The sequence below is a fragment of the Mandrillus leucophaeus genome, unplaced genomic scaffold, assembly GCF_000951045.1.
Source record: "Mandrillus leucophaeus isolate KB7577 unplaced genomic scaffold, Mleu.le_1.0 Scaffold93, whole genome shotgun sequence".
Lineage (NCBI taxonomy): Eukaryota > Metazoa > Chordata > Mammalia > Primates > Cercopithecidae > Mandrillus > Mandrillus leucophaeus.
In genome coordinates this window covers 4195345-4207278 of record NW_012110141.1, presented here as the reverse complement: position 1 = coordinate 4207278, position 11934 = coordinate 4195345, and the positions used below count along the sequence as shown (strand labels likewise).

Sequence of the window (11934 nt, the reverse complement as noted above, 5' to 3'; positions counted from 1 at the left end):
TGCCGTCGCCCGCACCATGTCCGCGGCCGCCTACATGGACTTCGTGGCTGCCCAGTGTCTGGTTTCCATTTCGAACCGCGCTGCGGTGCCGGAGCATGGGGGCGCTCCGGACGCCGACCGGCTGCGACTACCTGAGCGCGAGGTGACCAAGGAGCACGGTGACCCGGGGGACACCTGGAAGGATTACTGCACGCTGGTCACCATCGCCAAGAGCTTGTTGGACCTGAACAAGTACCGACCCATCCAGACCCCCTCCGTGTGCAGCGACAGTCTGGAGAGTCCAGATGAGGATATGGGATCCGACAGCGACGTGACCACCGAATCTGGGTCGAGTCCTTCCCACAGCCCGGAGGAGAGACAGGATCCTGGCAGCGCGCCCAGCCCGCTCTCCCTCCTCCACCCTGGAGTGGCTGCGAAGGGGAAACACGCCTCCGAAAAGAGGCACAAGTGCCCCTACAGTGGCTGTGGGAAAGTCTATGGAAAATCCTCCCATCTCAAAGCCCATTACAGAGTGCATACAGGTTAGCGGCGTCGCCCTCTCCCCCGGAGCTCTGGGGTTAGTTAACCTTTGGCCAGGCAGTGTTCCTGGGCGTTCGGGACACTGCACTCGGTCGAAAGGGTGCAAACATGTTGGATAAGATGCGGTTTAACTCTTTAAATAATTTAAATGTGCATTGGCGGAAAGCTCACTCTCTCCTTAATTGTCCCCGGCCTTCGGGAGCCACGGAGAGCCTTAAACTGGCGGGCAGAGCGAGTGCGGTGCGTGGCTTCGCGGGGAGTGGTGTCCGCCCCTCCCCTGTCCCGCCCCGCCCCCGGGACTCCCGCACCCCGCGACAGTGGGGCCACCCCACCTGGGAAAGACGCTGGCAGCGGGGAAATCAGATGGCGTATCTTTTATTTAATTCCCTTGTTGGGTTGCAGAGAAGTGGTTGAAACCGAGGGGGGACGCGGCGCACTTTACTTCGAGCCTTTTAGGGATGACTAAGGACTCATTTAGCTGGATGCCTGCTACTTTTCTGGGCTTGCCAAGGTGGTTTTAAATTTGGCCAGGAGTCCCCCGAGAGGTTTAAAATAACCCTGCTTCAGGCAGCGGAGGAGTTTGATCAAGTAATGGTGGTTAACTTCACTCATTAGCCTTCCTAATGAGCCAGATTTCAGAGCTGAGTTTTTTTTTTTTTTTTTTTTTTTGGCCATGTGACTTAGGTCGCACCCTCCACCCCTGAATCAGGCGGTTTGCAGGGAGGTGTGGTCCTTGCCGGAGGTCAACCTTGGTAATGAATGTTGGGCGGTTCTGGAGGCCTCAGGGAATAGTTCCTCCCAGGGAGGATGAGAGGAAGGGCCGGACAAGAATGTGGCCAGAAAGACATCTATCTGCCTTTTAAAATGGGCGTTGGAGACTTGCAGGGACCTGGGTCATCCAGTTCTCTTGGTTGTGTTTAACATGCACGGTGAAAGTTGGAAAGCGTTCACATTTGGATATGCTGTCTGACCATCTTCCGAACGCTTCTCTCACAAACGCTATTCAGACGAGGTAGCGGGGCTTGGTCCTCTCAGATAAGCCTTTTGCTTCTGTCCTGTGACACCGTGTTTGAGGGGGTATTGTTGGAGTTAGTTGGAAAAGTGTTGTCATTTTTTGGTGTAATACTTCGACACTTTTAAGATGAGGTCTTGGGCCTGTGGTTTAAAAATGATACACGGAAAAAAAAAATGATACTTGATTGGGGTTTTTTGTTTTGTTTTGCTTTCCTTTTTAAAAGAAAGGTCACGTAACTGCTTCTCATTCCATTTCCTTTGGAAACTTCTTCTTGTGGAGGTGGCTGCTGGCACCGGAATCAGACTGAATTTCCTCCATGGTTAATGCAAAATCAGGTTCTGTTTGGGGTCATCATCTAGGTTGCCATAAAGCAGCACGTTTTAAGGTTTGTGTCTGTAAGGTTGCTGAAAGGCATGTGCCTGTGTTGGGGGATGTGACCTTTAGTGTGGCTCTGGGGGTGAAGTAGGGGTGTATTAACCGGAGGATGTTACTCACCAACAGCTGCTGGGCGGGCCTGGCTGTGTCAGCCATGTTCCCCGAGTTCGGTTGTTCCCATCGGCACCCACTGCCACCTTGAGCAAAGACATTTTCTCCTTCAGGGCGCTGCCCAGTCGTGCAGCCAGGGAGGCCTGCAGTGCCTCTGTGAGCTGCCAGAGTCTGTCCGACTCAGGAACAGGGTTTCCAGCGTTCTGGGCCATTCGGCTGAGTGATTTTTCTCAGGCATTTATAGAAATGGCTGCTTATGTGTGCGTGCATGCGTGCTGCTCCTTAATTCTCCATAAGGCAAGTCATTCGGCTCAGCTGTTTCAGGAGAACCTTTTTTCCAGTCAGGAGTGGAAAACGAAGTGAGATATTCATTCAGCTTTAAGTGCTACAGTCCTTTGAACCTAGAGGATATGGTGATTGCAGGTGTCTATGTTTTGGGGATCTCTAATCTTAGTGCATGGTTGAACAAAACCTCAGCCTGGGTTAATATTGTCAGAAGTGTCTTCCTGCTAGAGAAGGTATGTGTTAAGGTTACTTTAAATAAGAGACTTGGAGGTCTCATGCATTTGGAAGTTTCGGATACAACTTCAATTTAAATTGACTTTAGGGTAGGGTAAGGAGCTTTCCTAATTTTCTTTCTGCTGGTGTTAAATCAAGAAGGTGGGCAGAGATGGCATTTGGAATGTCTGCATTCTGTGAAGATTTTAAGAGCTGAACTCCCTGCCACACCCCCTTGTTCAGTGCTGCTAACGTTCCTGTAAGAAACCCTCCAGCTTGCTCACTTCCTTATAGAGACACATACAGCTGCCACTTCCATAGACCACTTCTACACCAGCGTTAGAAGTTGAATCATTCAAACAGATTTTCTTCTAATTCAGTGCTGCTACTTCTGTAGTGTGCTGGGAGGAAAGACACAGTTGAAGCCGACTGAGCTGGGTTCTGATTTGTCCTATTGTGTTCTCGTTTGAGACCATAAGCAAGTTACTTTAATTCAGAGTTTGCAAACTGGAGGCTTGCTGCTGAATTTGCTTTGCAGATTTGTTTGGCTTGGCCAACACAGGGTTTATAAAAATTTAATTAGTTACCAACATCTAAAAATCAGAGGATTATGGCATGAGTCCAGATTTCTGACTTATCTGGAAAAATCAAAAGATCTGGCAAAACTGGGCCTGAATTCCAGCCTAGCAACAATTGGCTTGAACTGATCATGATATGGGGGCAGTACCTCGTATTTTAATAATTTACATGATGTCTTTTAGCCTTTAAGTTTGCAACCTCTGCTTTGTTTAAGCCTCACTTTCTTTTTTTTTTTTTTTTTTTTTTAGACAGAGTCTCGCTCTGTCGCCCAGGCTGGAGTGCAGTGGCCGGATCTCAGCTCACTGCAAGCTCCGCCTCCCGGGTTCACGCCATTCTCCTGCCTCAGCCTCCCGAGTAGCTGGGACTACAGGCGCCCGCCACCTCGCCCGGCTAGTTTTTTGTATTTTTTAGTAGAGACGGGGTTTCACCGGTTTAGCCAGGATGGTCTGGATCTGCTGACCTTGTGATCCGCCCTTCTCGGCCTCCCAAAGTGCTGGGATTACAGGCTTGAGCCACCGCGCCCGGCCAAGCCTCACTTTCTTAATCCACAAGATAGGGCTACTGTCCTCAAGTCACAGGTTCTTGTGCAAAGATAACATCTATAAAGCACCTAGTAGGGTTCCACACAGAGTAGCCCCTTGAGAAATGCTGGGTCCTGTAGTTTGTGTATAATATACAGAACTTCACCTCAAACATCAGGCAACACTGGATAAACTTGTTTTTTGTTGTTGTTGTTTTCTTTTTGAGACCGAGTGTCGCCCTGTTGCCCAGGCTGGAGTGCAGCGGTGGTATCTTGGCTCACTGCAAGCTCCGCCTCCCGGGTTACGCCATTCTCCTGCCTCAGCCTCCTGAGTAGCTGGGACTACAGGCGCCCGCCACCACGGCCGGCTAATTTTTTTTATATTTTTAATAGAGACGGGGTTTCACCGTGTTAGCCAGGAAGGTCTCGATCTCCTGATCTTGTGATCCGCCCGCCTCGGCCTCCCAAAGTGCTGGGATTATGGGCGTGAGCCACTACGCCCGGCAGCTAAACTTATTTCTAAGCAGTATGTTAATTTACATTTTCAAATAGTGTGTTCAGTTTGTTTTTCTTCAACCAGACCAGATCTTTTCCGGTGCCATACCTCTAAAGTTTAAGCAGTGGATCCATTGTTAATCTAAAGAAAAAAAGATGCAACAAATATACTGTTTTTCCTGTTTCCAGACTTTTTGGACACTTTATGATGTATTTGTACTGTTTCAGATTAATTTTAGAACTATTGGAGTATTTTATGTGAAAATATATCAAGCATATTATTTGAAAATGTAATTAACATGAAGTTTATCCTAAATCTCCTGACTTTGTGCATACCCTTCACATAGAGTATGGGCAGATTTTGGGGGGTGGGTGGTAAAGGCAGTGTTATCGTTTGGAGAAGGAAACGACTACATTCTAATTCCAGCTCAGAAGTCATCAGAACAGACTGATGTTGAATCATGCTGGGTTGATATCCGGATGATAGAAACCTTAGGCCTTGTTTCTATGCCAGGTGCCATCTTACTCTCTTTTTGGAGGGACTTAAGTCAGCTATCGCCAAGTGTTGACAATGGGTTGAGTTTGATAACACTGATTATAGGATTCTGAAGATGAGAAAACCCCAAATTCCAACATCACACCCGAGTTCTATGAAAAAATATTTTTGTGTATATATATTCCGTGTGTGTGTGTGTGTGTGTATATATATATATATATAGTGCAAAAAGAGGCTCATATAAAAAACCAGGAGAGATGGGAGCTACAAAAGCCCCGAGTGGCGGCTTGTGCTTCTCCTTAGCCTCTTCGAACACATTCTTGGGATCCTTGGCATACTTGGTGTGAGGGACCTGGACAGCCTCTGTTAGTAGAAGTTGTCCTCCAATATGGAAAACAGATTTTTTTGGCCCCTCTAGGAATGTTCATCACTGGCCAACTCTAACTTAGGTGGGAATTTGCTTAAAGGCATGAGGTTGCCCTGAGCTTCTTGCACTCTTCTCCCTTAATTACTGTAAAAGGCTTTGGAGTCAACTGTTTGGTCAAGGAGAGTCTGATGTCATCAGAGGTATGAGGAAAAACTCACCTTCATTGCCTGGGAGGTGGGGCCTTAGAGACAGGGCAAGGCTTTGCCCTAGACTAGGGAGCCTTAGCTTGCTTGGCCGCCCATTAAGTAGGCCCTGCCCAGCCCTTACCGCCATTTCTTCTCTTCGTTAGTAGAATGGAAGCCCTGTGCCTGGATCCTTAGGGACACATTATCTATACCCCATTTTTCTTTCCAGAGGGCTCCCCAAAGTGATGTGGAATGGCATTTCATAACCCAACTTGCTTCATCCAACATAGATTTACAACTAGGCCTGAATGGGGCTTGCACAGGTAACTGTTTCTCTACCCTTTTCCCATAATTGACCCCTCCATTACTGATTCTCCTGCCTCAGCCTCCAGAGTAACTGGGATTATGGGTGTGTGCCACCACACCCGACTAATTTTTTGCATTTTTAGTAGAGACAGGGTTTCACCATGTTGGCCAGGCTAGTCTCGAACTCCTGACTTCAAGTGATCTGCTCACCTCGGCCTCCCAAAGTTCTGGGCTTACAGGCGTGAGCCACTGTGCCTGGCCTCCCCCGTTACATTTTAATTCCACAGATACACTTGAGCTGTTTATGGACTATGCCCCTTTCTGAAAGCGACAAATCGTTGTAATAGCTAAGACTTTTTTCGCCTGTCACAGAACCAATTTTTGCCCCCTGGGAGATGATACTGCCCCACCCCACTCAGCAATAGGAGAGATATCAAGTATCCTATTAGGTAAGAATAACAAGCTATACAAAAGGCTGCATACACATAGCTTCTAGCTATAGAAGATGGGTTTCTAAGGCTGCAAGGGTTTGCTATAGGGTTTGCTTCTGGGTTTTAGACAAGAGGCTAAAACTCCCTTGAATCAAGTGAAAGATGCCCAGACTATTCTTCAGCCCGAGCTTTCTGCAGAAATCTGACCCTGGGGCTGTAGGCTGTCAGGACCCTACAGTTCTTATTGCTAGTGGCAAGGTAGGAGCCACCAGTTGCCTTTCTTCCCTCATTTCCTGCGTGTCCTGTGTCATCCTCCATCTATCTGCCCTAGCAAAAACAAAGTCAGGGAGCCTCTGAGAATCTTCTGCTGGCAAGATTACTGTTTCACAATAGAAAACACAAGTGGGGTCAGATTACAGAGTACGCACACTGTTTCCCTTGATTTTCCTCTCACATCTTCTGTGGGTGGTAAGAAGAGAGAGGGCAAGGATATAAGTGGGTTCCTGCGTGAGAGAGGGAGATACCAGAGTAAATACAGTGCCACTTGAATGGTGACACCCCATTACCTTCAGACACAAAGATGTAAGCTGAGGGAAATGAATTCTTGGATTCTGAACATGAGGGTCAGATTTACATTCCTGTCTCAATTGTTGACGCTTATCCCAAGGACTAGTCATTCTGCAACATCTGTGGGAAATTCTCAGATTGAACTTCCCAGGGAGAAACATCATATGACATATTGGGAAAATGACTGACAATGGTTTTCCTTAATAAGTTCATTGAGAAGAAAAGTGGGCGGATGATTTCCCGGTCTTCACTCTTTCAGAAGCCCCTAAAACAATCTGACATGCTCTAGTTGGAGCCTGCTTTCTATCCCATCAGTTTGATTTCTGAATGCCTTATGATCATTACCATTCTTCATTAAAAAAAAAAAAAAAAGCTTTGTCGCATTTGTTAGTTTTGACTTCCAAATCTTCCGTGTTCTTTTTTTTTTTTTCTCTCTCTCTCTCTCTCTTTCCCCTTGGCTGTTCTCAGGCTTGGAGAAAAAGCTTGTAGCATGCCATTCCTTCCTCCACTGCTAGAATCCTCCCCCACATCCGACCCTCCCACCTTTTCCTAATGTTTCTCCAGCAAGCCCAGCGCCCACTGAAGAGCGTAAATTAGTGCCTAGTAATTGGTACAAAGGCACTTTCTGTTTCTATGCAACACACGCAGAAAGGAGGGGCAAAAGGAAGACGAAGAAAAAAACCCCACAGATGGTTAAAAAGGGAAAGAAGTGAGATCCTCTTTCAGTGGTCTTTGAGCAATCCTGGCTCTCTCTCTCCGCCCCACTTTTTGTTGGAAGTTAGTCACAGGCCTAGGCTTAACTCAGCGCACTTGGTGGCAGCAGTTGTTAGTATCAAAAGAATAGCACTTGGAGGTTGGAAGTGACCTTGGGAGGTCATCACATCCATCATTTTGTCTTTAAGAAAGCACATCCCCACCCTCTCTCAGAGAGATGGGGATTATTCTCTTGAAACGTTTTGGGGGGACTTGGAAGGCTTCGAAGCACACTACCAGGGTTCAAAAGCCACCTCTCTGCCTTGACTAGCATGGGAGTGGTCATACTGTGTAATCTCCCAGAGCCTCACCAGCTCATGAGGGTACTAGACAGTTGGAAGCATTTGTCAGCAGAACATGCTAAAGCCCCTAGCTTCAAGCTTGGCTCTGTGGGTGCCCAGGAATTTTTCCTTCCTTTTGAATTCTTTGCAGTACTTTCATTTGAATTCTTTTCCCCCCTTGCTCTCCTGGGACTTCAGTCTATGGTTAACATTTTTCTTTTTCACCTTAAAGAGCTGCTTCATGGAATTAACCAAGTGAAAGGGCAGAGGTGGAGTTAGGTGGGGTGGCCTATGCCCTTTTTATGGGAGCAGCACTCTCTGAAACAGTCCAAGGCAGAGCTGCTGGAGGTTTCCTACCACTGCCTACCTGGAATCCTCCTGTAACTTTAATACCTTTTTGATGCATTAAGACCACGAGTAAACATTTGTTTTATCCCAGCCTCAAGCAGTCCCCTCAGCAAATAATAGGACTAACATTATTATTCATAAGAATGTGATCCCCACTGAAGGAGTGAGATGCACCCAATTTTTTTTTTTTTAAATACGTGGTACCTTCCCAGGGCATTCATTGCTGTGTGTGTCCAAAGCCTTTTTGATGGTGTGCCCGAAGGCTTCTCTTTTAATCTCAGTTTCTAGTGTGGCATAATTGACTTCAGAATCCTGAGATGAGAATTGAAGAATCTGGATCTGAAATCTAAAGGTTCTAGAGCTGAGAGAACCAGTTTGCTCACGGTCTAAGCCAGAGCTGCTGCTACTGGGCCTTTGAATTTGTTTATTTTTTTAATGAAACTGAGAATGATCACAAATTTGAACAGGAAAAAGGAATCTAGGAGAATTTGAACAGGAGAAAGACCAATCCTTAACTGGCCAGATTGAGTCTTTTTAAAAAGTGGGGACATTTATTTAAATAAGAGACGGGAGCTTAAGCCATACAAAATTAATGACAAGGATTTGAAATGCAGTCCGTGGTGTTATGTCTTCAATGAAGTTTGAACATTTTTCCAAGCTGAGCCTCCGTCGTTATGGAAGGGAGTGTCTCCCAAAGGGCCTGACTTGAACCAAAGTGGGAACCAGTGGAATAGGCAAGGGACAAAAACACCAAAGTCTCTCTTTGGACATTTTAGAACTGGGAGCAAATTTACAGATCATCTTGACCCAAAGAAATAGAGGGAGAAGAAAAGGTTTCACCATCTCTCTCTTCCAGAGAGCTAGCTGTGATAAGACAGGCAGTTAGAAAGGCAGAGTAAGGCCTGACCCATTTCATATTGAACAGCCAAGACTGAGGAACTGGAATGTGAGGGGCCTTTACCTTCAGTACAGAGACAGTAGACAGAGTCGTCAGAGCACAGGCCTTCGGGTGCCTTAGACATGGGTTTTTGAATCCTGTCTTCACCATTCTATTTATGACAACTCACACTCCACTTACCTTCTCTGAGCCTCAGGTTTCTCATCTGTAAAATGGAGCTCAGTAATTACATATTTATGAAGTTGTTATGAGGCTTAATTCAGACGAGGTGTTTAAATCATTTAGCACACTATTATAATTAAAAATAAAGAATTTATATGAGTGTCCAGGAAACCCTTGATTCCTAGAATTTTTGTTTAGAATTCCAGATTAGTCCAGCACTGCCTCATTCACTTAAATTATTTATTATTATTATTATTATTACCATTATTATTATTATTATTATTTTGAGACTGAGTCTCACTCTGTCACCGAGGCTGGAGTGCAGTGGCATGAAGGATCTTGGCTCACTGCAGCCTCTGCACCCTCCCTCTACTTCCCCCTGCCCCCTACTCAAGCAATCCTCCCACCTCAGCCTCCCAAGTAACTGGGACCACAGATGCACACCACCACGCCCAGCCTATTTTTGTATGCTTTGTAGAGACTGGGTTTCACTATGTTGTCCAGGCTGGTCTCAAACTTCTAAGCTCAAGCCATTTGCCCACCTCAGCCTCCCAAAGTGTTAGGATTATAGGCGTGAGCCACTGCACCTGGCCATCTCATTCACTTAAATTATTTATTGAGTGACTTACCTGCAAAAAGCTATGTAAAATGCTGGTACCAGGCACCTTGGATTTTGTGACTAATAGTGATGATAATGATAATATCTAACATTTATTATATGTCTGGTTCCAAGCTAAATGGTTTACATGCATTGTCACGTTTAAACCCAACAGCAATCCTGTGAGATAGAAAGGTGCTATTCTTCTCATTTAATAGGAGGAACCAGACTGGGAGTTGGTTAACCTAGTTCAAGGTTACCCTGGAATTTTCCTAGTCTGTCTCTAGGTGGGTGGAGTTGGGCATGAGTGCTTGCTGATCTGGACCCCTTGGGTTTCCGCCAGTGGGAAGAGACCCTGTGTTTTACGTGGTTCTCTTGGGTTTGGTCCCAGAGCCACCAGTCTTCAGCTGTCTTCTCTTTTGTTGTTCTAACTCTGGCTCGTGGTTGGTTTTCACGAACCTCAGTTAGGAGTGTCAGCAGAAATCTCGGACTCTGACCACACCTACTCTGTATTTTCCATAGTTATCCAGAAGCTGCTTCCTTCCTGTTGAAAAATAACCTGGTTGTGGGCCCGAAGCTGTATTAGTCAGGACAACAGAATCCAAACAGGGACTGGCTTAATAAAAAAAAAATGAAACTTTATTGGTTCAGGTTACAAACACATCTAGGGGTAGCTCTCGTTTCGGTGTCTGTGGATACAGGCACTCAGTGTCTGCCTCTCTATGGCTCCGTTTTGCTGCCTTTTGCTATGGCCTCATTCGTGGGGTTGGCAGGGCTGTCTCCAAATAGTGGCGAGATGGCTGCCCACAGTTCCAGACTCATATCCTGCCACTTAAGCCCCAAGGAGAGACAGTTTTCCATTCGCAATGATTCCAGCAAAAGTTCCAGGCTTTAAGCTCTATGACTAGTTCAGATTGTGTGCCCCATCCCTGAAATGAATCACTATGGCATGACTGGGTCACATCCAATCTCTGGGTCTGGAGGTGTGGGGTCACCCTCCCTGGAATTACATGTACCCAGAATGGGGAAGGAGTTGTTGCCAAAAGGAAATTTAATGTGTTATTTATTCGTCAAAAGGGAACAAATGCCAGACAGGCAAAACCAACACCTATTCACTCCATCGTCCCATTTCGTTATTTATTTATTTCTATTTGTATTTTTTTGAGACAAAGTCTCGCCCTGCTGTCCAGGCTGGAGTGCAGCAGCACGATCTCGGCTCGCTGCAACTTCCACCTCACGGGTTTAAGCCATTCTGGTGCCTCAGCCTCCCGAATAGCTGGGATTACAACCACATACCACCATGCCAGGCTAATTTTTGTATTTTTAGTAGAGATGGGGTTTCACCAGGTTGGCCAGGCTTGTCTTGAACTCCTGACCTCAGGTGATCCACCCCCCTCAGCCTCCCAAAGTGCTGGAATTACCCGTGTGAGCCGCCATGCCCGGCTATCATCCCATTTAGAACTACCAATAGGATTTTCCAAAGAACAGAGTTTGACAAAATGAGAGGCAAACAGTGTGATAATTTTTTTTTCTATATATTTTTCTTTCTTTTGATGGGAAAGAGCTCTGAACTATCTCTGGAGTTCAGCCTGAAAGACAGATAGGCCATAAGTGAAGGTACAGAAGGGTCTTTGCAGAAGATAGATGGTTTTGACAGGTATTACATATGCTTAGGCAAACACCCACTGGCCCTCCTGAGTGGATGTTCTAGAAGCCGATACCAAAAGCCTCACATGGAACAAGTATAACAGCAGCAGGGTGAACTTCAAAGCCATTGACTTAGTTTTAATTCCAGCCTGTCCATTTTAATGTCCAGAGAAACAAATCATGTTTACAGGAACATTTACTACCCTATGTGCTAATAGATAAAAGCCTAGTCTGTACAAAGACAAGCTGTTTATATGGCAGTTCCCATTGAGGTTCGGAAATGTATTCAGTGTGCACAGTGCCCAAGAAAAACACTGTAATAAATCATAAGAGGCAAAAAGTCGAGCTTAAAAACAACTTAATAAAAACACATAAAAGTGACTTAACTCCCTGTGCTACCGTGATTCTACAGTAGTTTTGTACCATTACCATTTTAATGAAAATAAGCAGAATGACAACCAAGCAGCCGGCTTTCTCTTGTATTGCAATCTATAGTCATGGCCAGCCCCAAAATGCTTGTTCAGTGAGCATTATCGCACTGAAGTGGGGGTTCCCAGTGTGAAAAACACAGGCTATTTTCTCTAACCTGAGGCATTTCTTTTTCTTTTTTTTCCTAATTTATTTTATTTTATTTATTTTTTAAATTTTTTAAATTTTTTTTTTTTTTGAGACCCGGAGTCTCACTCTGTCGCCCAGGCTGGGGTGCAGTGGCCAGATCTCAGCTCACTGCAAGCACCGCCTCCTGGGTTTACGCCATTCTCCTGCCTCAGCCTCCCGAGTAGC

The 11934-nt window shown here is 45.8% G+C and overlaps 1 protein-coding gene across 1 annotated transcript in view; it reads left to right on the top strand.

Moving 5' to 3' along the window:
* The first annotated feature begins 6 nt into the window (after positions 1-6).
* The window catches only part of KLF9 (Kruppel-like factor 9), a 28495-nt gene continuing 16567 nt past the window's right edge, over positions 7-11934 (top strand). The window contains exon 1 of the mRNA XM_011970155.1: positions 7-521. Within this exon, the coding sequence (XP_011825545.1) occupies positions 17-521 (505 nt within the window). The 5' untranslated portion in view covers positions 7-16. The remainder of the gene's footprint in view (positions 522-11934) is intronic.